Below are 26,724 nucleotides of genomic sequence, written 5' to 3' on the forward strand. Positions count from 1 at the left end.
TTTATATAATTGTATAAATGTATATACGTACGTATTTATTTTTTTCCTCAAACTAATATTTTTATATATATATATACACATATTTATTTTCGATAGTGTATTTATTATTTTTAATCTATATATATATTTAAAAAAAACAAATATTCTTTTATGCTTATAAATACGTATATATCTATGTTTTTTATTTTCGAAATGCTTAAATACCTACTTATTTTAACATATATTTTATAATTTATATGTATATATATATTTTTTCATATTTTTCTTTATTTTCATAAATGCATTATGTATTTGGTTTATATAATCTAAGTTTTATATATAAATTCATGTGTATTATTCATAGTTTTAATGTATATGTCATGTGCCTTTTATTCTTTATATTTTTGTGTTTATTTTCTATTTGTTTATTTATTTGTGTTTTCATTTATATTACCTTTTTTATCTTGCTAGTTTATTTAATACTTTGCATGTCATTGACTTTTTTTCCTTATGTATATTTGTTTCATTTATTTATTTGTTTATATTATTTCTATGCCGTTATTGTATTTATTATTGTTGTATTTGTTATTGCAACATCTATACATACATTCATTATAACATTACGTCACCTTTTTACTCGAATTTAAAAATGGAACTTTTCAAAATAGAAATAATACTCGTATTTAGGATTTTCAAGAAAATTGAGCCCTAACGTATTGGGTTCCGATTTTCTTCGTAAAATCTAACAATCGAGGATTGCTCTTTAATCAAACAAAACAAAACTTGTCATCGGGAATTCAATAGGTTGTGTCCTAACGTATTGGATGTGACACGTTGATTTCTCGAGACAAGGATTTTTTTTTAAAATAAATAAAGGAAATATTGAATGTTTGGGATTTTACGAAATTGTGCCTTAACGTATTGGGTTGCGATTTCTTCATAAATGTTAAACAATTAGATATTTTCTTAAATTTTATACAAGTTTTTTTGGGCCAACTCATCTTGAAAAGAATAAAATGTTGTGCCCTAACGCATTGGGTGTGATATTTATCTTTTCAAAAAGAGAAAGTCTTAATAAATACTTTAATTTAACTAAGGATAGTATTTTTTTAACTCTCGACTATAAGATATTAATTAATCAATTTGGTACCAATTTTTGAGAGTTAGGAGGGTGTTAATCCTTCCTCGTACGTAACTGACTCTCGAATCTGTTTTTCTAAAACTCGTAGACCAAAGTCGTTTTTAAGTGATCCAATCACACTTCAATAAAAGATTGGTGGCGACTCCAAATTTTCATCGGCAACTAAATTTTTGTTTTTTTTCCAAAAATAAAAATGGTTTCGACAAAGCACATTACAATTGATCTCATGAGTGCAGATCTGTTAACTAAAAGCTTACAAACAAAGAAATTTAAAGAACATGTGCATAGAATGTGTATTGGTTGTATTGATGAAATTTTTTTTATGATATTGTGACTTTAAGCTCAATTATTATGTTTCTAAAATAAAATGAATGTATTTCCCATTTATTATGATTGTATGCACATGCATTTTGAAATTATTTGAAACATGAAAATATTTTTAAGATATTATTGTGATCACTACGTGATGCTTAAGATCATATTATATTGAGTTGTAATGTTATAGTATATGAAAGGAAGTATGTGACTAAAATTATATATAACTGTCATAACTCACAGCAATTCACTATAATATGATAATAATTATGAGTGTTATTTTGTTATGCGCGCTCAACAGTTGTTAGATTAAAGTTTATGTTTTGTCACATTAGGTCAAGCAATAGAATGTAACACCATGTTTGGTTGTGTTGGGGATCAATCCAATTAAGCAATGAACAAGTAAAAATAGCAGAAGAAATAGAGAAATTGAACACACAAATTTAACGTGAAAAACCCCTCCAAAGAGAATAAAAAACCACAGGCAAAGATAATTTTATTATAATGGCTAATGAACAAAAAGTACAAAAGATGGAGATAAAAACTAAGTCCCAAAACCCGAAAACAAAGAATCCTCAAAACGTAAACACAAAATTCTCCAAAAGTGTTATGAGTTCTAATATTTTAATGGGTGTATTTTCTAATGTTGTAAAAGAGCCTATTTATAGGCTAAATTCGTAGTTCAAATAATAATAAAATAATCAAGACTAATAAGAGTTCGACTAAAATATATAAACAAAGTTTAACTGGGAGATTATTTCTCAAATTTGACTAAAATATTAGGCATACTCAACAAATCTCCACCTTGACTCGTATTTCCACAACGCCATCTTTACCAAAGCCTGCCATGGGCCTATCTTGAACTATGCAGGGAATTAACTGAGTTGAATTTGTGTTTAGAAGTTGGAAGACTTCTAGCCTTCGACTTGTGTACTGCCAAATCAAAACTAACTCGGGTCTGATTTTCACGAACACAGTGCCCTAACTTTTCAAAACCTACATCCAAAAGAGAACATCTCTTTAATGAAACGGTCATACCTTTCAAACATAGTGTCTTAATGTCGCTTGAATCGATGTTGATTCTACAACCTTTCGAGTCTAAAATACTCAAGGTGATGAGATTCTTTTGTAAATCAAGTACATACCTGACATTTGAAAGTGTCTTAATCGTCCAATCGTTCATCATAATTTTAACAGTACCAATACTGATTACCTTACTAGATGAATCATTTCTCATGCGCACGACTCCACTTTCAACTGAACTGTATGTGGAGAACCATTCTCTGTTAGGACTCCTGTGGAAAGAACATCCCGAATCTAGGATCCACTAGGAAGTAAGCTCGGAGCTATCACTCATTGACACTAACTAGAAATCATCACTGCTCTCATCGGCCAAATTAGCACCAACTACATCTTCCTCGTTACTCTCAGTGACCATTTTATTTCACAGTTTATACCAATCTGCTTTGACGTGACCTAACTTCTTACACTAGCGATACCTTTCGTCTCGCTTATTTGATGCTACTAAAATAGAAGCTTGTCTATCTAACTTGCTATCTGAACCAAACTCATTGTCAAGTTTGTCTTTACTCAACAAATAACCCTTCACATCCTCGAATGAGAGGTTATCTCTACCAGGGTCTCCTTGAAAAGACTTGTATGAATGGGGTAAAGAGCACAATAATAGCATAGCCTGATCTTCATCGTTAATTTGAACCTCAACATTTTTTAAATTATTCAAATAGTAATAAATTGACTGATGTGACCTCTAAGGTGCTCACTTTCGTCCAAGCAGAACTTGTATAAACACTGTTTCAACACTAAATGTTAGCTAGAGACTTAGTCGCATAAAGAGTTTCAAACATTTTCCACAAGGCGGATGAGGTTTTCTCCATCAATACCTCTTGCAATACCCTATTCGCGAGGCATAATTGGAATGTAGATGGGGACTTTTCATCAAGCTCTTCCCATTCTGTCTAATCTAGATTCTCATGCTTTTTCCTGATAATGACCTTTTTTAGGCCAGTCTGAACTAGAATTGCCATCATCCAAACTTGCCACAGATTGAAATTTGTGACACCATCGAACTTCTCAATGTCAAACCTTGTTGTTGCTATCTTTGAACAGACTGATCTACGAAAATTGAACTAGCTCTTAATACCACTTGTTGGGGATTGACCCGATTAAGCAACTATCAAGTAAAAATAGTAGAAGAAATTGAGAAATTGAACACACAAATTTAACGTGGAAAATCTCCTCCAAAGAGGATAAAAAACCACGGAAAAAAATAATTTTACTATAACGGCAAAAGAACGAAGAGTACAAAAGATGAAGATAAAAATTAAACCTAGAAACCCAGAAACAAAGAACCCTCAAAACGTAAACACAAAAATTCTTCAAAAGTGTTATGAGTTCTAATATTTTGATAGGTGTATTTTCTAAGGTTGTAAAAGAGCCTATTTATAGGCTAGCTTCATAGGTCAAATAATAATAAAATAATCTAGACTAATCAGAGTTCAACTGAAACAAATAAAAAGAGTTTAATTGGGAGATTATTTCTCAAAATTGACTGAAATATGACGCATACGCAACAACTTGGGAGGAATGGAATAACATTCCCCCTTTTCATTGAATGATAAACCATTCATTTGTTTGGTTGAACGTAATACTCATTCGATGGAATGACCATTACTTCCTTATTACTTGTCTTCTCGTAATAGCTATTCTTTGGTATCACCAAAGAATGACTATTCCATGCAACATTGAATAACGAAAAAAAAATAATTTCCAGATTAGTCCTTTAAAACTTGGACCTAGAAAATATAAAAATAGGATATTTGAAATAATTTAATATAAAATATTTAATTTCAAAATATAATTTTAAATAAAGCTAAAAAATATTTTAATATAATTTAATATAAAAATAATTATATTAAACATATTATTAAATTATATATTATTTTTATTAAATTATATTTAATAATAATTATATTAAAATATGATTAAATTATTTATTATTATTAAATTATTTTTAATAATAATCCTATTAAAATTTAATAACAATAACAATAATCATCTACTTAAAATTTTTTTTGCTAAGGGTACTTTGGTCATTTCAATTTTTTTGCTTATGGTATTACAACGTCATTCCCTCCAGCCAAACACAAGAATACTATTACAGTTCTATGACATTCCATTCAACTAAACTGTTGAATTACTTATTACAGCTCCATTCCATTCCAATTTTATTACATTACAAACTCTATTCTATTAAAACAAACCAAACGTATTGTAAGGTTTTTACCCAATTATGTAAACCCAATTAAGTATAAAATAACGTTGTCCAATTTAAAAAGAATAAGAGTTTTACTTTAATGGAAATTAAATCTTATCCGTTCATTAGGATACTTGATTTACGTACTGGGTTGAAAATTGATCATTATAAATTGATCCTCCTTCTACCTATTATGGTTATACACACAAAAATAAATATAAAAATTGTAGCCTCCATCACTAAAGGTTTGTGTAATTAAGGGAAAATGTCAAGTCTAATGGTAAACTTCAACTCTGCATCAGGTAATTCTTAAACTTGAAAAAATCATACCATTTTATAGATCCTAAAATCATTGTTTTGTGTAATATTAGGGTTTTGGTTTGCATTATATTAAGATCATAAAAATATTACAATATATAGCAATACATTTCCATATAAAATAACATTTAAAAAATTACTAAAAAAATATATTTTAGCATTATTTAATATGTTTAGGTTCCATAAAAAAATTATTTTCATTATTATTTGAGATGTTTAATTATTTTTTGGCATTCGACAGTTTTATAATTATTTGCTTTTAATAATATTCACATAAATGTGAATGTTGTTTATCATTGTGTTGTGAAATATTACTTCAAATATAATGAGCTATTAAAGTAATGGTTTTTTGCCGATGAAATTTTGATTCATATCTGAATGATATGTTATTTTATCTAATTATTCAATATTTTACTATAGGTTGTTTCTCTCTTTTTTTTCGTTACTTTTTAAATGTTATTTAATTCTCTTAATTATTTTTTAAAATTAATATAATTTTATTATAAATTAGATCAATTCTTAAAAGGATTTTTTACATTAATAATATAAAATAAATAAATAAATACCAGAATATGATAAGTGGATTAATATTTATGAGAATAGGTAAATAAAATAGTGAAATACTGGTGCCGCTTGACCAATCAGCAGCACCATTTTATTTTATTTTTTAAAAAATTTAGGTACAACTTGACCAATTAACAGCACCGGACTAAAATGTGATGGTCTAAAAACCCTAGGGACCTTAAATGTAAATTATTCATTTTAATTGGCAGCTGAAAAAACGCTTAAAGGGTGCCTCCTGATAGTATAGCGGCACCAAACTTTAAAAGGGTAAATTGCACCTTGAACCCCCTTATTTATTATTAATTTTTATTTTCTTTTAACACAAAAAATAGATTGGCCTCTTATCAATTAGTCTAAAAGTTTTTTCTACCAAAAAATATTTTTGTAAGTAAATTGATTCCAACTAGAAATAAATTTTATTTATTTTTCAAAAAATATTTCTAATTTTATTATCAATTTGATTTACGTACACAATATAAAATTATAATTATAAAAACTTAAAAAAAATATTATTATTATAAATTATTATTATTAGTTAAATTTCTAGTTTTCAAATATAATTAGAGAAAAAGGAAACTACTATAAATATCGTTAACTTTTATGTTTTAAAAAATGAATAAAATTTATTTCCAATTGGAATCGGTTTACTTACAAAAATACTTTTTGGTAGAAAAACTTTTTAGACTAATTGATAAGAGGCCAATCTATTTTTTTGTGTTACAAGAGAATAAAATTTAATAATAAACAATGGGGTTCAGGGTTAGACCTGATCATGAGTCGTGCCACCCGGCCCGGCCCGAAGGCTTGCCCGAAGTTTGGGAGGGTTTGGGCAAAAATATAGGCCCAAAAAATGGGCTTGGATAAAAAATAAGGCCCGTTGAAAAATGGGTTGAGCCACAGGTAAGGCATTTTTGGCCCGGGCTCGGCCCGAATTCACTAAAGGACAATAAAAATCTACTCTTTTTTTTGTTGTTTTAATTTTATTTTCTTGTTGTTTTCTCCCTATTTTGCTACCATTTTACTATTATGTTGCTACTATTTTGTTGTTATTGTTTGAATATTGTATAAAACTTATTTTATTGTTAATTTTGTTATTATTTTAAAGGCATTTGTTAATTTTGTTATTATTTTAGAGGCATTTGCTTGTTAAGTTGCATTTATCTTATTGTTATTTAAGTCTACATATTTTTTAAAATTTATTTTCAATTTATTGGGAAATATTTATTTTGATGTTTTTAATATTTTTGATGTATTATATATTTAAAAATTATATAAAAAATTAATACGGGTGGGTCGGGTCGAACCTGGGTTTTAGCATTTTTATCCAGGTCGGGCTTGGGCAAAATTTTAGGCTCATTTTTTGGGCCGAGCCTGGGCCTAGTAAATGGGCCTAATTTTTTAGTCGAGTCCAACCCGAACTTGACTCGGCCCGACCTGACCCATGAGCACCTCTATTCAGGGTACAATATGGCGGCACCTTTAAGCGTTTTTTCAACTGCCAATTAAAATAGAAAATTTGCATATAAGGTCCCTAGAGTTTTTAGACCATCACATTTTAGTCTGGTGCCACCGATTGGTCAAGCTGCACCCAAATTTTTTTTAAATAAAGTGGTGCCACCGATTGGTCAGACGGCACCTGTATTTCACTATTTCATTTGCCTATTTTCGTAAATATTAATCCCGTTATCTTATTATGGTATTTATTTATTTATTTATTTTATATTATTAACGTAGAAAACCCCATTTAATTAGCAAATATATATTTTTATAAATTATAAAGATATATTATTTAATAAATTAGAAAAGAAACATGTAAAAATTATTTGCAACTCATGTGACTTGGGAACTAATTATATAAAAAATCAACCTTATATATCATATAATAATTAATTATTAAAATTTCATAAGGTTAATTTTATTAGATAAATAAAAGAGAAAAATACCAAAATTATACATAACTTTGATAAAATTTGTAAGGTTATACCTCATCTTTAATTTGGGGCAGTTGTATACATTAAATTTTAATTTTGGTTCAATTTTCACATTTTACTAATCTCGTTATCTATGTGGTTTGTTATTTATATGGCATAATTCTCTATTAAGTCATGTGTAAATTCTTGACAAGACATTTTATTAGCTTAAAAAATAAGCAAACAAATTTAAATTATTTTCACTTCGATTAAAAAAAATACACTTGGGAAAAAAGATTTTTTATTTCCTCAAAAAATCTATTATTTAAATCTAAGTAGAAATAATTTAAATAATTTATTTATTTGTTAACTTAATAAAATGCCACATCAATAATTTACGTATGATTTAACAAGAAATTATGTCACTGATAATGAAGTTAGTAAAATGTGAAATTTGAATCTAAACTAAACAAACAAATTAAATTAAAAGATAATATATAACCTTACAAATTTTATCAAAATTTATGTATAATTTTTATATAAAACCAATAAAAAACTATAAAAAAACAAAACCAAGTCAATAACCAACTTATGATATAATATTTTGATTTTGCAAGTAAGATATTCTTTATCTTGTCTACACTGAAAAATCACTTAAATATCTTAAATAGATATTTTCAGATTTTCATTTATCAAAGTAGAAATATTTGGTGATATTCAATGATTTTAAAGTGATAACCTTAGCAATGCTTAGTATCAAACGTACTGTTTTTGTTGTTGGCCAAAACTATCAAACCAAATGCAAAACGATGCAGGATAACATGGTCAAAAACTGAAAGTAGTTTTGTCCAAACAGATGTGAAGTTGAAACTTGAAAAGGTTTGGTTATTTGATTTTTGATAGTTGTTTGTTATGGCGCAATGGATGGGTTTGGAATTTTTGGGGGGTTGGGGGTGAGGATAGAGAGAGTTGTTGGTTCACGGTTGTCTTGACTAATCCCCTATTCTCAAGCTCGTTTCCCACGACCGCTTTTGCCGCTCACCCGGTCGTGTAAATGCAATCCTATTTCTATGCTCATCATCATATCACACCGCTCTATACCCATTTCTCTCCATCTTTCTTTCCTCTCTATCTTTTCTTTCCTCTCTTATCTCTTCTGTGCCCTTTGGTGTTCTCTTCTTTGGCTGAATAATCGACCTCTCCCCCCTCCATTAAGACGTTTGGATCATGCACTTTCAACTCGTCATTTAATTTTGCTCGTTTGGGTATGTTTCGTATTTATCTGTTTTATTCATTCTAGCAAAAAGAACCCAGAAAGAAGAATGGGAAAATATTTGATCTTTACATGAATCTTATACTGGGGTTTTTCTTTTTTTCTTTTCTAAGATAACCCCATTCCTAATGTTTTTTTTTATTGTGCTTATTTCACAAATATCATTAATTTAAGGATATTTCTATGGTGAACATATTAGTATATGAATGTGCAGGATGGGAAGGGTTAAGCTAAAGATAAAGAAGTTAGAGAACACAAATGGCCGTCAGGCGACTTATGCCAAAAGGAAGCATGGGATCATGAAGAAGGCTAATGAGCTTTCCATCCTATGTGATGTAGAAATTATCCTCCTTATGTTCTCCCCAACTAACAAACCTTCAGTATGCATTGGGAAGCGTAGGTAGGCCATATTCTTAAATCTTCCTTTTGCATGTAGTTCCCTTTTTTATCTTTTAAATTTTAGGGGTTCATACTTTAGCTTTAAAGAGGATTGATTAAGCACCAAATTTGGTTTGTATAGTGCATTTAGAGGAAGTTCCATTAATATCCGAAGATAAATTCTCTGGTTTGCGATTTGTGGCAAGTAAAAATGATGTCATTTCTGGTGAAGTATTGTGCTATAAACTTCTTGGTAATGAATATCAAAGTGAATACATATTACAAGGATGAAACGTCCAAGAACTTCGCTAAAACGTTTTCTACTTGTTCATTTCTGTAATCAGATAAGTCAAGAGTTCATTACATGGTTTATTTCTCTAAATTAGACTTTAGATAGCTTGATGAATATGGTTACCTAGGCATTTTACATGGAAAAATATATGGAACCACAGGTTGCTTATGGAAACAATGCTCTGATAATTTCTAGAATTTGATCTTAGCCAATGCCATTTTCAAAAGGGACAGACAGGTTTCTATTTTGGCAAAATAGTCTGGTACGGTATAAATACTAAATATGTGTCTCCATTCTTAAGAAGTGTTTATGTACGCAAAATCATTAAATAATGCTCAAATGATGCGAATTAGTAGTGGCTATGAGAGTCTCATGATAGGTGCAAATTATGCTAAGGTATATATGAGCTATTATCAAATTAAGTAAGCAATGTAGATCCATACATGGTACTGATGTGAAGGAACTTGGATTGCTTAAGATTTCCTTGCACACCACTAATTTGATTCAGTGTTCATATGTAATGTACATTTTTTTGTCAAAGCAGTTTTGGTTGGTTTGATTTATGTGGAAGGCTATTACCTACTGTAGCAACATTAATATATTTTATTCTTCCATGTGGTTTCAGCAGCATTGAGGAGATCATCGAAAAGTTTGCTCAACTAACTCCACAAGAACGGGCCAAAAGGTGCAGTCAAATTTTCCAAGTTCAAAAATGACGTTAATGATCCTCATACTTTTAAGAGTTTAATTTTAAACTTATTGAAGCGCAATTAACTCACATTTTAATTTCAATTTTCTTGGGACAGGAAGTTGGAAAGCCTTGAAGTAAGTTCTTTCATACAGTTATCTACCTTTTAGCAATGTTACCGTTTTTGCTTTGTTTTCTCTAACTCATTTAATGTATGAAATATCATCACCCTTATGAGTTATATAGTTTGTTTTTTCTTTGAGAGTCTAGGCACTGAAAAAAACGTTCAAGAAGTTGGACCATGATGTAAATATTCATGAATTTCTGGGTTCAAGGTACATGACAATCTTGTTTTTGTTTGCAAAATTACTCCTAGTTAATTTTATTTATTTAATATATTCTACAAAATGTTCTGATAGGGTTATGACTTTCTTTTTCTGCTTTCTTTCTTTTTCTGCAGTACGCAAACAATAGAGGTATGCATGCATGATGACCTGTTACCTTAATCTATTATGATAATTTGAGATTCTTAGACCATATTGTTTATCATTCTAACAAGCATTTTGTATATCTGTAATTGCTATGGGCAGGATCTGACCAACCAAGCCAGATTATTGCAGGCTCGGCTTTCTGAAATACACAGGAGACTGAGGTGAGGGCCTACATATTTTTGAACGTTTTAGTTGTCTGATCCTTAAATGTGCAACCTTTTGTCTTTAACTTGTGCTAATATTACTATTGACTACTCAGCTGTTGGACTGACGTAGACAAGATCAATAATGTTGAACATTTGGGGCAAATGGAAGATTCACTGAAGGATTATCTGAATCAAATTCGAGCCCATAAGGTATGCCTATTGTTTCTCTAAGTATTTAGATCTTTTACAGCAAGATGCGCTTGAGTTTGCTTAGATAAACCAAGGCAAAAAGAGAAAAGAATAGCTGATGCAAGCAGTGGAATGATGAATGAAATCACATACTTTTCATCTTCTCTTTAAAAGCTCAAATGATGAATGCCAAATATGTTTTTTCACTTAAAACTACCTTATCTACTTTTGGCAGGAAAATTTAGGAAAGCAGCAGCTTTTACCGATAGAATGCACAAGTCAGGTAAGAATGTCTGATGTACTTGAAATATTTTTCTGCTCAGCTTGCTCTTTAAAGTAGCAAGAACATAATATCTTAACGATCCTTTTATTGCAGTTCCAAAATGAAATGCATGTACCTTTTAGAATGGGAATTGAGCAACAGCTCCAATCTCTTGCATGGATGCCTAATAATGATAGTAGACACATGGCCTTACCTGAGGACCCAAATCTGATTCCCCCTAGGTGAGTGGAGTGTCTAGAAATATTTTTTTTTGCTAAACTTTCACTGATACATATAATCTTGTTTTCTACAAATTGAAACTGAAATAAATGCCTACTTTCGGATGCAAACATTTGTTTAAATAAATCTTTTGTGAAGCATGAAATATGTGTACGAGTCTCTAATTAGTAATAGTAATATTTATTTATTTTTGTTACATGTATAAGTTGATGGAAAAGGCCTTCCTTGATGCATTATGATGTTGATTTGTAATTTCAGGGATGTGGAGTGTTCTGCAAGTTCCTCATTTGGAAGTTATTCGGGTTACTTTGGCACACCTAAAAGTTCTGAACTATCGAGTTCTGGACAAGAAAATGGCATCCTTAATGATTTGCAACTAGGTGGACAATGCCCCTTCTTCTCGTACGATCTTAGCATACTGAATGATCGCAAATTCCCACCAGTGGCAGAGATGAACTTTCCAGAAACTCCTGTAGATTATCATGTTAACGGAGTTCTAGCAGGTCCTAGAGCTGGATATGACCCAAACCAAGGTAGTTGGGCTTCGACTTCTGGCCCTTGTGCTGTTACCATGTTTGATGAGCCATTATATACTGGAGTAAGTCTTTCGCCATTACTCTCATTATCCCTTCAATTCTTGAGCAACATGGCATGTGTCACGTACTATTTTACCTGCATGAACGTCTGTACATTCACATATATGTGGACCATAGGAAGAGGCATGTGCACGTATGCATCTCTCATCTATGTAATATATTCACGGTCTCTTAGATCCACAAACTGGAAATTGTATACGTTCTCGACATAATTCAAATTCATGTTATTTTCTGTTGCAGCAACTAAACTGAGATGCAGAAGAGTGATGCTACAATTCATTTCATCCACTAAGCAGACTATGGAGAACTATACTATACAATGCGGAATTAACCCAAAATCCTCAAAAACTGCCTAGACATTTTGTTATCACCAAGTAAAACTCGTACTCGGACGATGAGATGATAGCTCGACTGCACGACATATGGTTACCTTAATAGTGGTAAAATGCAGACCAAATGCTGCTAACTCCAATCAAATGAGGCACCACATTTCTGTATAATAATATATTTAGTAGTAGATTTTCTTTTTAACTTATTTTTGTTTTCACCTTCTGATTACCAGAGTTTACTAATGGCGGTCACTGCCTTTTCCTCAATGTCAAGTTTAAGCTGTAAATAAAATAAATAGCAAGACATTGATTGTAAATCATATGATTAACATATAAAAATGCATGACAGCAACTTCTTCACTGACTGAATTTGATACTGACGTAAAAATATGCATGGACTCAACAATGTGGTCCAGATTGGGACATCACAACAGCCCTTTTGTCCCCCACCAAGCCAAGCTGGATCAGACTAAATTAAATCGCCTTTAGACTTTCTTCTTGTGAAATCATATCATTAAAATTAATGTCTCTAAATCTTCTACGATCCCAGGCAGCGATTCATATCACATGCTGGCATGGAAAGGGCTTAATCGGTGAATATTCTCAGGACAAGAAAACCCTTGACGTGCTAACAGCCAGCATGGACAAGATAGCTAGAAATTTGTCCCGAGAAACATCTCCACAGCTCAGCTGGATTTGAGAGAAAAGGGTCTCGCTAAAGCCATGTTTAAGAGCTCAGTTGTGGTGCAATAATTAAGGGTTTAAAAGGAGATGTGCCCTGTTTTCTTAACAACATGAATCAAGCAAAATTGAAGTTGGTGTTGGCTTGTTTCGATTGTGACTTGAGATAAGGAAGGGGGGAGGGGGAGAGGGCATACTACACGATACAACTAACGACAAGATCAAAAAAATTGTTTTTTTTTTTAAAATAGAATGAAAACAAAGATAAATTTAGACAACTCAAAGTTTCCTTATGAGATATTTTGGTATTTGATAGTCATATTGAGCACTAATTAAATTTAAAGTTCACTTGAGTTGAACCCCTAAACGAGGAACACAATTCTCCCAAAATTGCTTTCTCTATTCTCAAGACTCCAAAATTGTTTTTTCCTTCCACAAAGCTCAAACCCAATATATTGTTGAAGGACATTGAGCTCCTTACCACTCAATCCAACAAATGTTTGGGAAACTTCAAATATTTGTATAATTATTTTAAAAAAATTATTTAATTGAGTAAATTATAGTTTCGATTTTTGAATTGCATACAATTTATAAATTTAAAACTTTAATTTGATATAATTTAATTTATTATTACTTAATCCAAATCAAAATTAAAAATTTGTTAGTCTTTAGAAAATAGTCCAAATAACGAAGCTAAGTTGATTATTTTTTAATCACGAAGTAGCAAAAGAATTACTATTTTGATAATAAGCATTTCACATTTTAAATGACAGAGAGAATATCAAACTTCAAGTTTATAAAAGGATTTGACATTAATTAACAAAATTATTTATTAATGTTGGGATCGATCCGGTTAAGCAACGAATAAGTAAAAAATAGCGAAAAAATTTGAGAAATTAAACACACAAATTTAACGTGAAAAAACCCTCCAAAGAGGATAAAAAACCACGGGTAAAGATAATTTTACTATAATGACAAAAGAACGAAGAGTACAAAGATGGAGATAAAAACTAAACACCGAAACCCAAAAAACAAAGAACCCTCAAAACGTAAACATAAAAATTCTCCAAAAGTGTTATGAGTTCTAATCTCTAATGAGTGTATTTTCTAAAGTTGTAAAAGAGCCTATTATAGGCTAAATTCATAGGTCAAATAATAATAAAATAATCTAGACTAATCAAAGTTTGATTGAAACAAATAAACAGAGTTTAACTGGAAGATTATTTCTCAAATTTGACTGAAATAGGAGTCATACTCAACAAATCTCCGCCTTGACTCATATTTCCACAACGTCATCTTTGCCAAAACCTGCCACAGGCCTATCTTGAACTATGCAGGGAATTAACTAAGTCAAATTTGTACTTAGAAATTGGAAGACTTCTAGCCTTCGACTTGTACACTGCCAAATCAAATCTAACTCAGGTTTGATTTTCACGAACACAGTGCCCTAACTTTTCAAAACCTGCATCCAAAAGAGAACCTCCAACGAAATGGTCATACATTTTTCCCTTCTATGACCAAGTTGCCTCTGCTCCAAACAAGTTAACTTCGACTCCGTAACGGACGAGGGACGTACGATTTCACCGGTCACTGTAGAACCTTCCAGAATATAAAGACTGTCGGTCTTTTTACCTTTTAACAAAATGAGAGCTCCATAAGATACCTTAATGCCGCTTGACTCGATGTTGATTCTGCATCCTTTCGAGTCTAAAATACTCAAAGAGATGAGATTCTTTCGTAAATTAGGTACATACCTGACATCTGAGAGTGTCCTAATCGTCCCATCGTGCATCCTAATATTAACAGTACCAATACCAATTACCTTACTGGATGAATCGTTTCCCGTGCGTACAGCTCCACCCTCAACCGAATTGTATGTGGAGAACCATTCTCTATTGGGACACATGTAGAAAGAACATCCTAAATCTAAGATCCACTCAGATGTAAGTTTGGAGTTATCACTCGTTCACACTAACAAGAAATCATCAGCGCTTTCATCGGCCAAATCGGCAGCAACTACATCTTCCTCGTTACTCTCAGCAACTCTTTTATTTCGTAGTTTATAACAATCTGCTTTGACGTGACATAACTTTTTACAATAGCGACACATTTTGTCTCGCTTCTTTGATGCTACCAAAATAGAAGCTTGCTTATCTGCCTTGCTATTCGAACCAAACACATTGTCGAGTTTGTCTCTACTCAAAAAATGACCCTTCACATCTTCGACCGAGAGTTTGTCTCTTCCACAAATTAGGGTCTCCCTGAAAGACTTGTATAAAGGGGGTAAAGAGCACAATAATAGCATAGCCTGATCTTCATCGTCAATCTAAACCTCAACGTTATTTAAATCATTTAAAAGAGTAATGAATTGACTGATGTAATCTCTAAGAAGCTCGCCTTCGTTCATGCGAAATGTAAATATATGTTGTTTCAACACTAAACGGTTAGCCGGAGACTTAGTCGCATAAAGAGTTTCTTACCTTTTCCACAAGGCAGATGATGTCTTCTCTATCAATACCTCCTGCAATACCGTATTCGTGAGGCACAACTGAATTGTAGACAAGGCCTTTTCATCAAGGTCTTCCCATTTTGTTTGATTTAGATTCTCAGGCTTTTTCTCGGTAACAACCTTTTTCAGGCCGGTTTGAACTAGAATTGCCATCATTTGAACTTGGCACAGTTGAAATTTGTGACACCATCGAACTTCTAAATTTCAAACATTGTTGCTACCATATTTGAATAGGCTGATCTACGAAAATTGAACTAGCTCTAATACCAATTGTTGGGGATCGACCTGATTAAGCAACGAACAAGTAAAAAAGAGTGGAAGAAATTAAGAAATTGAACACAAATTTAACATGGAAAAACCCCTCCAAAGAGGATAAAAAACTATGGGCAAAGATAATTTTACTACAATGGCAAAAGAACGAAGAGTACAAAGATGGCGATAAAAACTAAACCCCGAAACCTGAAAAACAAAGAATCTTCAAAACGTAAACACAAAAATTCTCCAAAAGTGTTATGAGTTCTAGTCTCTAATAGGTGTATTTTCTAAGGTTGTAAATGTAACACCCCCTACTCGTATTCTTTGCCAGAATAAGGTACGAGGCATTACCGGAGTTTACCGAATTAATTATCTATTATTACGAGTTAATTACTATTTATTTACCGGAACATGTCATGACGTCCTTTAGATGAGTCTCCAAAACCCAAAACGTACTTCTATTATAATCATACCAATTAGCATATTTATCACCCTTTAACTTAATACATATTCATTAAACAAGTTTGGACACTTATATAATCATCAAACCATATACATGCCATATAAATCGAAAAGGAAATTTACAAAAGCTACCGGAGATAATCTGGATAGTGTGATCTTCAGTGTTGATCCGATCCTCCGTATATTTTCACGTCAATCTATAAAAGTCATTGAATACACTCAAGTAAGCTTATAGAAACTTAGTAAGTTCATAGGCATAAAACATAAAGCTTACCAAACAATCATACACTTAGACATTATACACCATTACTATAATTCTTTTGGGCCCATTTGTCACTTGCCATCCTTAATTGAATTAGGGAACGGTTACAGAAAATTGAGTACTTCACTTCCACTTTGCCAAAGTATAACTATGGTCTTGCGTATGATCACTTATCACTTTCCGAAGCCATAGCCCTGCCACGGTCTTACATGGATCACACTTATCACTTGTCACTTGTCACTGATAAGATAAGTGTAGCTAAAGCTACCACTTATCACTTGTCACTTGTCATTGATCAGATAAGTGTAGCTAAAGCTACCACTTATCACTTGTCGCTTGTCACTGATTAGATAAGTGTAGCTAAATCTACCACTTATCACTTGTCACTGATCAGAAGTACTCAAATCCGACGTTTCGCTCAATTTGATCATTTATTCGGTTTTCCCATTGTTATTTTATTCTCAATCCATCAACAAATATATATCATCATATACTATATAATTCATAAAATTAACATTTAATCATTAAATTTCAGCCATATGAACTTACCTGGGTCAATTTATAGAATTTGTGAAAGTTCAGGGACTAATCAGCTACTTTTTCTTTTCCTCGACTTGCTTCGGGTTCTCGATCTATCATTGTAAAATCATTCACTTATCAGTATTGACTTCAGCTTCACTCTATTTCATATCCTTAATGTTTATAACCCGCTTATAAGTAACATTCTCTATAATTTCACTATTTACTTATGTATATTCAATGCTATCCATCCGTGTCATAGTCACTAAATTATTTTTATCTTGGGCTACAGAACTCCAAATTAGGATCCGCTAATTTTCCCTGAAACTAGACTCACATAAGCTTTAATTTCATATGTTATTCATCCCTTAATTCAATTCCCACAATATTTGGTGATTTTTCAAAGTTATACTACTGCTGTTGTCCAAAACTATTTTAGTGCAAAATGTTGATTCCATTTTGCCCCAAATTTCATAGTTCATACAATTCAGTCCTTACTCAATTAACCCATCAATTAAGCTAATTTTTCTCAATTAGTACTTTATCTAGACATTATAAGTTATTTCACAACTATTGAAATTTAGAATTTCCACATAAAGCCCTAATTTCAAACTCTTTTACTATTAGGTTCCAAACATTCACTTTCTATTCAATTCTTTCAATAAAATCAACATATAAACAATTTAAAGCTCTAATTCCATGTTAAATCATCATATACTTCCAGCACATATTCATATCAACTTTCAATTTCTTTCATAGAATTAAAAACTAATGAATTCAACAAGTGGACCTAGTTGTAAAAGTCACAAAAACACAAAAAATTTTAAGAAATAATCAAGAATTGAACTTACTTGCAATAAAAATATGAAAAACCAGCTTAAAGAAAACCCTTTTATGATGTTTTTACTGATGAGAATGCAGAAAAATAAAGAGAAGTCTAGATAATTCCACTTCAATCCTAGCTTTATTAAGTAAATTTTATAATATTCCAATTTTGCCCTTAATTCTCCTTATTTTCTTGTTGATTTTGTACCTTTGCCATCCAGCCCAAATAGACCTTGGGTCTATTTTCCTTTTAAGCTCTCTTTCTTTTATGATTTAAGCTATTTAATTATTTCCCATAATTTTACATTTACTACAATTTAGTCCTTTTTGTTCAATTAACTATTGGAACTTTAAAATTTCTTGACGAAACTTTAATACTAACTTTTTAACACTCCATAAATGTTTATAAAAATATTTATGGCTCGATTTAAAATCTCTGAGTCTCGATACCTCGTTTTCGATTCTAATTATTTTAATATTTATTTCTAGTACACTATTCACTATTTCAAAAATTTTCCTAACTTCACATTTAACTTATTCTCACTAAATTAATAATATTTTCTACTCACTTTTCGGATTTAGTGATCTCGAATCACCGTTCCGACACCACTGAAAATTTAGGCCATTACAGTAAAAGAGCCTATTTATTGGCTAAATTCATAGGTCAAATACTAATAAAATAATCTAGACTAATAAGATTTTGATTGAGACAAAAAAAAAGAGTTTAACTAGAAGATTATTTCTCAAATTTGACTAAAATAGGAGTCATACTCAACAACCAATGATAGACTTTCAATTAATATATAGCTAGTATGATTTTTGATATATGCTTTACCTAAGGTTAATTATTTTTGAACTAAATATTTAAAATTTAGAAGTTAAAATATGATTCAAGTTTTTGTTCTCCCTGTATATTTGGAATTTAATCTCCAATTTTTTTATTTTCAAGAATTTATTCCCTCTATTTTTCGAATTTAAAAATTTAAGTCCAATTATTAACACCATTAAAATTTTTCCGTTGAATTTATTGGTGTGGCATTCTAAAATTTTAAAAAAGTACTTAATTAGTAATCATGTCACAAAAATGACATTATAATGTATTTGAATTTAACAAAAAAAAATCATGATGTTAATAATTCTTTAAATTTACGTCAATATTTTAATTAGAATAAAATATTTAAACTAACTAATGACATTATAAAGATTGGGATAACAAATTATATAAGATATTCAAGTATAAAGGTTAAATCTCAAATTTTAACATAATATAGGGATAGGAATTGAAATTTAATCTTTTTATATAACTAGGTAAACGAACCAAACCATTATTGTTGAGAATGTAAAGAAAAAAAAAACAAAGCAAGTTAGGTGTCCCCACTTAGGGCCATCCTTTTATATATGGTAGCATAGATAATAAAAGAAAAGTGTTCAAACTCCTTTTGGTTTGATAAAAAAAATTTACTTGCCTTCCTATAGTTAATAAAAATACTTAATTTTAGAGGTTTGATGAAAAATACATTAACCTTTTAAGTTTTATTTATTAAATGAATTTCAAATAAAAACTTTATCATAAATTAATTAACTATTTTTCTACCAAAATTTGTTTAAAATAATGGTTAAAACTTGTATTTGACATCTAGATGATACAACATAAAACACTAACATGCCCCTTACCCTTCTGGTAACTCTTGAAAAGAGTTATGTTAATCTTGGGCTGTTGGTTTTATCTTAGGAGATAAATCTTGGACTAATAAATCTGCCTATAAATCTAGCTAATTGCACTTAAACAATTGAATGAGCAACAAGATAATCAAATTTATACCATTATTTCCATCGTGTTCTCTTGTGAATTGATTTGGTTGTAAACGATGGTGATGGTTTGGGATTTTATTTCCCAACCGATGAGTTAAATCTCATCGGGTTGGGATCATTTTTATGACACTTAACTGTTTTTAATTTTTATGGTATAAATCTGATTATCTTGCTGCTCATTCAATTGTTTAAGTGCAATCAATAGAAATAGTCGATGGCATATTATTCTTGTTAAGTTAATTTAATACGGAAAATGTTAGATTAATTTAACTAATATTGGATGGCATGAGCAAACATTCGAATGATTCTTGCATCAAACATAAAGAATTACATAGGCTGCTGTAGTAAGACCCTGTATGAGCAGGGGCAGTAACTTAAGGTTTTGCCGCCGAAAGAGACAAACCACTTTAGAACTCTTCTGCACAGTAGGTTAATAAAGATTTTTCCATGGCATTATTGACAGTGAAGGTTGATTTTGAATAATCCCAACCCACCGCACAAATATCGTAGACACTATATTTTTATTCTTTGCGAAAGTATCTTTGCCACAATATATTTAGTAGTTATTTATTTATAAAATATTTGCATATAACTCTCATATTTGCCATAACATTCCTACTATCACTTTTGCCATAGCATCTCCAGTTATTTACTAATTCCATATATTACATCATTGCATATTTACCTTAGTTTTGCCATAACATTTTATTCAATCGTTTTGCCATAACATTAACCCAACTTTATTAAAATAACTTGACCAACTTTGTGCCTCAATTCGATCCTCGTGGGAATGATACTCACTAATCACTTTATTACTTGAACCGACTTGTATACTTGCACAAATCGCATATTATTTCACACGCGACAAGTTTTTGGCGCCGTTGCCGGGGATCAGCAATTTGGTGAAATCTTGTTTGGTTATTGTACTTAGTAGTTTTATTTAATCTATTTTAATTTAATTTGCATAGGTTTTCCATCAGTGCATGAGATGTGACATTCCTACTAACATAAAATACCTTTTTGATCTAGAGATTGACAGAAATTTGCGAAGAAAGAGAAAGGAATTGAGAAAAATGGCTGGAAACAAGAATGATTCCAATGGCAATCCAAATGATCACAATGAGAATCCTCACATGGGGCTTGTGGTGGATAACCGAGACAAGCCAATTAAAGAGCATGTTGTTCCAATGCTGAATGATTTGAATCTAGGAATAGTTAGTGTAACACCCTAAACTCGGCCTAGATGTTATGGCTAAATCTGGCAGTGTCACATGGAAGTGTTTTTCGTAAAGTGAGTTATCGTTAAAAACCTCCTTTCTTTATCACTTCTTTACACTCTCTTTTTCTTAATACCAATACGTGTCGATAAATTTCAAACGTGATTCATATTCGTAAGTTATTCTCTTCCAAAATGTTATAAATTTTCAAAACGTTATTTATCGCAGAAGCTTTTTAAAACAGTTTGCCAATTTGTGCGTATTTTGTTAAAACATTTGTTTCGTTTTGAAAACTCGATTATCCTTACTACTAGTAGTTGTAAGTCAAAATAATAGAAACCCCAAATTAAACATAAAAATCCAGAGAGGCCATTGTTACAGTAAAATACCCTAAAAATAAAATTGAAATTATAATTAAGTACTAAATCGAATTAAATAGGTCGTGTGGCCACCGCTGAGTCCTCCATCGCACCGATTCGCCTATGTTTAAAGATTACCTGTACAGTCAAATTAGAAGGGTGAGTTTACGAAAACTCAGTGTGTAATCCCATATAAAGCAAACAGACAGAAAATAATCACAGTCTGGGCCTAGGCTCTTTTCAGTGTTAGAGACAATATCAGTTTGGGCCTTAGCCCATATCAGCACAGAAGCAATCATGTGTTTGGGCCTTGGCCCATTATAGTAACAATAATCAGTACAGTAATAGATTATATAGTAAACAGGTCCTACCCAACCAGCCTCTACACTCCATCTCCGTCCAACCCTACACTCCATGTGGGGATGTAATCAACCCACCCATCCCTACACTCCAAAAAGTACCGAATGTGACACTAGCTACCAGTAAGTTAGGCTCAAGGCCTTTCAGTACACTTCCTCCAATCAATATCAATCCCCAACCCAATGCAATGCATCATACAGTCATGTCATAGTATCATGAATAATCAGTACAGTGTGAATAACATGCTCAACATACAGACATACATATCTATCTCATATAGGCATATAACAGTCTTTTAGTCATTTCAGTCAATAAGGGGTCCAGGTAAGCTTACCGACCCTACAGTAGGTCTACAGTCGACTCGAGCGACCCGTGCAACCTTAGCAGTCAAACAGTAAAAATGGGCCCACAGGCCCATGTTGTATGCCTATATGGGCCCACACGCCAGTATGGCCCACACGCCAGTATGGCCCACACGGCCCAAATGGCTTTGGCCGTGTGGATCACACGGCCTGGCCCAATATCTCCACATACCTGTGTGGTCCACCCGTGCGGGGCTACGCGGTCGTGTGACCCACATGGTCTAATTAGACCCATCCCATGTATCATACATGGCCGGCCTCGTCGATCACACGCCCATGTTCGGTCACACGGCCTACCACACGGGCGGTCGCATGCCGGTGTGGTGTCGACAATCACATTTTTTACTTTTCGTCGATTCCCATTTTCAAAGTTATTTTTACACACTTGAACCATTTTCGATGCGTTTGTATACCGGAGCACTCTACTACCTAACCATTGATCGATAAACACCAGATTAATTCTCTAAAACGCATTCAAACTAAATAGGAACAAATAACTCATTATAATATGTAACCTCTAAACTTACCCACGACTCTCGAATGATTGACTAAAGTTCCCCTCGCGTCTGGTCTCTTTCTCTAAAATTTGCTACTGCCCAAGAAGATAAAGAAATAAAATAAAAAAATTAGAACCCTAACGAAAACCATTAGAAAAAAACCAGGAACTCACTTACCGAAACTACACGCACAGAATTGCCAAAGATAGAGGCAAGAACCACAATTGTCATGGGATAGAGAGATAATTTCGAAAGGGGAAAGGATAAAGAACAACAAAGAACAATTTGGCACCCACTAAAACAACACAAAACCTCGTCAGCACTTCAGGAAGGGATGTCCTAGCAAAGAAAAAGAAAAACTGAAATTTGGGAAGAAGATCAAATATGATTCGGCTAGGGAAGAGAGAGTAAGAAGAACATTCAAAACTTTAGCAGGAACTAAAGGAATTTGACAGTAACAAAAGGGGAAAAAAATAAAATTGGCAGAGAAAACCCAGAAGTAAAGAAGAGTGAAAGGTCAGAAAACTGAGAGAATGATGAAGGCCAGCTGAATTTGCCACCATAAATTTTGGTTCTATCCAACCTTCTCCACCCTTATTTTTCTCCCCAAATCACTCCAACACAAATCCCCTCAACCACCGAATTCAAACCCCACTCAAACTCTTCAGAATTTCGGTCAAACCACAACACTCACACGACATAAGCAGTAAAAATAAATCTCATGTTTGCGCAAGTACTCGAACTCCAGACCTTTTGCTCACTTGCCCTCCACTTAACCACCAGACTAGTAGACCCATTCTGACATATTTTTACCAACTTTTAAATATAAGCCTACTGGACAAAAGCAAGGCTTTATTAAATTAAAATAAAAAATTTAGCCCAAGACAAGGCTTGAACCCAAGACTTCTCAGACACTTCTAGAACACATAACCACTGAAGCAGACATATATTTGTGTCATAAAATCACATAAATGAATATAAGGGATTTTTGGGGCGTTACAGTTAGACCAAATGTACAAGCTCAACAATTTGAGCTAAAACCAGTAATGTTTCAGATGTTACAAATAGTAGGACAATTTGGTGGACTACCCACTGAATACAATACTACATTTAAGACTTTTCTTAGAAGTCTGCGACTCGTTTTGACAATAGGGTGTTCTTAAAGATGCCTTGTGGCTTAAATTGTTTCCATATTCCTTGTCGGATCATACGAGAGCATGGCTGAATGCTTTGTCATTGGGAACAGTGGCATCATAGAATGACCCGTGCCAGAGATTTCTGTTAAGGTATAATCCTCCTACTATGAATACCAAGTTGAGAATTGATATTACATCCTTTCGACAATTTGAAGATGAAACGTTATATGAAGCGTGTAAGCGATTTAAGGAGTTAATTAGGGAATGTCTGATGCATGGATTCCAGCACTGGACTCAAATGGAAATGTTTTACAATGGGCTAAATACGTATACACGAATGGTAGTTGATGCCTCAGCAAATGGTACTTTGTTGGGTAAGACATATAATGAAGTATACAGAATTTTGGACAAAAATTGCCAACAATGATTACCAGTATACGACTACATGAGTTGGGATGGGTAAAAGAGCTGCTGGTACCGTAAAGCTTGACGCAATCACTTTGTTGATGGCCCAGGTATCTTCTCTAGCTTATATGATTAAAACCATGAAAAATCCAACTGTAGTCCATGAGATGAAATCAACAGAGCTAGCATGTGCTTATTGCGGTGAAAATTATGTGTTTGACGAATGCCTATCAAACCCAACATTAGTGTACTACATGGGTGATTTTAATTGGAATAATAACCTCTATTCCAACACTTACAATCTGGGATGGAAGTAGCATTTGTATTTCAGTTGGAGTAATCAAGGTGTGAGGAATTTTAACAATGCCGCAAAACAGAATGCCAACAATGTACTGCCTGGTTATATTTATCTTATGCTGAGGCAGAATACTCAATAAGGTATCATTTTCTAATTCTATTGAATCTTTGTTGAAGGAGTATATGGCCAAAAATGATGTTGTGCTTCATAGTTAGGCTGCATCTCTTCAGGATCTTGAAAATCAAGTAGGGAAAATAACGAATGCTTTGAATTCAATGTCACAAAGAGCATTTTCAAGTGATATTAAAAATTTGAGAACACAAGGGAAGGAGCAGTGCAAGGCTATCAATCTTAGAAGCGGGACTTAGCTAGATGATGTTGTTCAAAATGCCATGGCAGAAGAGGACGACTCAAGACGTGACCAGGCAAAGACCACAGAGTCATCTGGAAAACATACTGCACTTGAAAAGGGTAAGCTGAAGAATACTATGGCAGAACCAGACCAGGTTGCCAACAAAAATGCCATAGCAAAATAGTATCAGCAACCTGAAGGATGACCACCTCTACCTATTCCTCAGTGATTCCACAATTGTAAACAAGAGGCCCAGTTTAAAAGATTTGTAGATGTCCTTAAACAACTCCATATCAACATATCGCTGGTAGAAGCTTTAGAGCAAATGCCCAACTATACGAAATTTATGAAAGACATACTATCAAAAAATCGCATATTAGGAGAATTTAAGACCGTTGCTCTCACTAAAGGGTGCACAACAATGTTGATGAACAAACTACCTCCAAAGTTGAAAGACAAAACAAAAGAAGCAAATCCTACCTCTGTACCAATAAGGGACAGTACTGAAGTTTCCCTGTCTATGCCAACAATAGCAGTGATCGCACAAGATCATAAAATCAATCACATCATTAATGAGATCACCGAGTCTAACAAAGACGAGGAGGACGTGCCACTCTATTCTCTAAAAAAGAATATGCATTATAAGCATTTGACACGCAAGTCCACCCATAGACAACGAAGCAACAATAACCAAGATCCAAGTTAGGGAAGTTCTCTTTCCCTTATTACACTATGCATTCATATTTTAGGTTACATGTATGTTCATGCATTGAGGACAATGCATCCCTTATGTTTGGGGGCGTGTTGTGCATCTAGACTGCATTAGATATTCGTTGAGCATGATGTTTTAATATTTTTGTTCATTTGTCATTCATTTTGCCATGACACACATAACTGTCAGTAATTGTTTAGATTGTGATGAGTGTATTTTTGTCTGTGATGTTCTATGAGGAGCTTAATTCTTCAATATATTTTGAAAATTGTGACGGTGGATTAGGTAATTTTAGTACAAGATAGTTTGCTTGTAAATTGACCTATAATAAGTTTATTTTAATAAACTTAGAGATTCTTGAAGCTAAATTCAGTAACATGTCAATACTCAATAATGAATAAAGTGGAACTGTTAAAAAACAAACAAAGAAAGAAAGCCATAAAATACTCTAATGCTTAGAATTGCTGAGTAGGTCAGCAACATTTTGTTTGCTCCATTGTGTTGTTGATTGGAAAGTCGAGTTTGAGTAAGAGTATGAAAATAATAATAATAATAATAATAATAATAATAATAATAATAATAATAATAATAATAAGTAGTAGTAGTTTAAGGGCACTCCACTGTAGTAATAGGCTGAGTAGCTAAGGGGGTAGTTGTTTGCTTCATCCATCTTTTTAGTCAAAAGCCTTAGCTTCATGAGTGAGTATTCAAATCGTGGCATGATTGAGTATCCGGTAATTTGGTGTTTGTTCCATTGTGATTGTCGTGTCAAAGAATTGAGTGACAAGTTGAATCCCCTAGCAAAAAAATATAATACATAGATATGTATGTGGCCAAAAAAAATGGAAAAAAGTGAAATTGAGTTTAGTTAAAAGATGAACTAGGTAAGTTAGGGGATACTTGCTATAGTGAAAGTTGCATGAGTACTTAGGATTTCTTGTTTTTAGGGTAATATTTTCTGCACTGCCTTTGCTGAATGAGCTTATGAAACTTGATCAAATCTTTAGACATAGAAGATTGCTGAGAAATGAAGTACATGAATGATCTCTTAATGGTCTGACAGTACAAGGATGATTATGTTACTATGGCAATTCTTATATTCATGCATATCTTGCTCGAGGACAAGTAATAACTCAGGTTTGGGGGTGTGATAACTCTTCAAAAGAGTTATATTTCATGCCTTTAGATTTAGCTAATTGCCTGTACTTTGGTACATTTAATTGTATTTTAAGATATTATTTTAGCATTTTTTAGAACATTGCATAAGGAACTTGGATGGTGCTTAAATATAGTACTTTGTTACTTTTAATTGCATG

The 26,724-nt window shown here is 32.4% G+C and overlaps 1 protein-coding gene and 1 non-coding gene across 5 annotated transcripts; one reads left to right on the forward strand and one right to left on the reverse strand.

Moving 5' to 3' along the window:
- The first annotated feature begins 8,193 nt into the window (after nt 1-8,193).
- Nucleotides 8,194-12,745, forward strand: LOC107918859 (agamous-like MADS-box protein AGL30). Of its 4 annotated transcripts, none has more exons than XM_016848439.1 (12): nt 8,194-8,766; nt 8,989-9,174; nt 10,070-10,129; nt 10,251-10,269; nt 10,403-10,467; nt 10,593-10,608; nt 10,723-10,784; nt 10,883-10,979; nt 11,194-11,241; nt 11,335-11,462; nt 11,719-12,058; nt 12,297-12,745. In XM_016848439.1, the coding sequence occupies exons 2-12, from the start codon at nt 8,990-8,992 to the stop codon at nt 12,306-12,308; spliced, it is 1,032 nt and encodes a 343-aa protein (XP_016703928.1). In that variant the 5' UTR covers nt 8,194-8,766; nt 8,989; the 3' UTR covers nt 12,309-12,745. The 4 variants fall into 4 exon arrangements, with proteins under 4 accessions (XP_016703928.1, XP_016703930.1, XP_016703929.1 ...); XM_016848441.2 differs by having other exon boundaries at nt 8,195-8,766; nt 10,073-10,129; XM_016848440.2 differs by having other exon boundaries at nt 8,205-8,380.
- Nucleotides 12,746-23,816: 11,071 nt separating this feature from the next.
- LOC121225974 (small nucleolar RNA R71) lies at nt 23,817-23,923 on the reverse strand. Its single transcript, XR_005923876.1, has one exon. It is a non-coding gene; the product is annotated as a small nucleolar RNA R71 (small nucleolar RNA).
- Between the last annotated feature and the right edge of the window lie 2,801 nt (nt 23,924-26,724).

The sequence above is a fragment of the Gossypium hirsutum genome, chromosome D13, assembly GCF_007990345.1.
Source record: "Gossypium hirsutum isolate 1008001.06 chromosome D13, Gossypium_hirsutum_v2.1, whole genome shotgun sequence".
NCBI classification, from domain to species: domain Eukaryota; kingdom Viridiplantae; phylum Streptophyta; class Magnoliopsida; order Malvales; family Malvaceae; genus Gossypium; species Gossypium hirsutum.

Excerpts from the sequence above, each read along its gene's own strand:
- LOC107918859 (XM_016848439.1), top strand. The coding sequence starts at position 8,990 with ATGGGAAGGGTTAAGCTAAAGATAAAGAAGTTAGAGAACACAAATGGC. Across the intron at positions 10,785-10,882 it reads GAAATACACAGGAGACTGAG|CTGTTGGACTGACGTAGACA; the intron begins GTGAGGGCCTAC and ends TTGACTACTCAG. Across the intron at positions 11,242-11,334 it reads CGATAGAATGCACAAGTCAG|TTCCAAAATGAAATGCATGT; the intron begins GTAAGAATGTCT and ends CTTTTATTGCAG.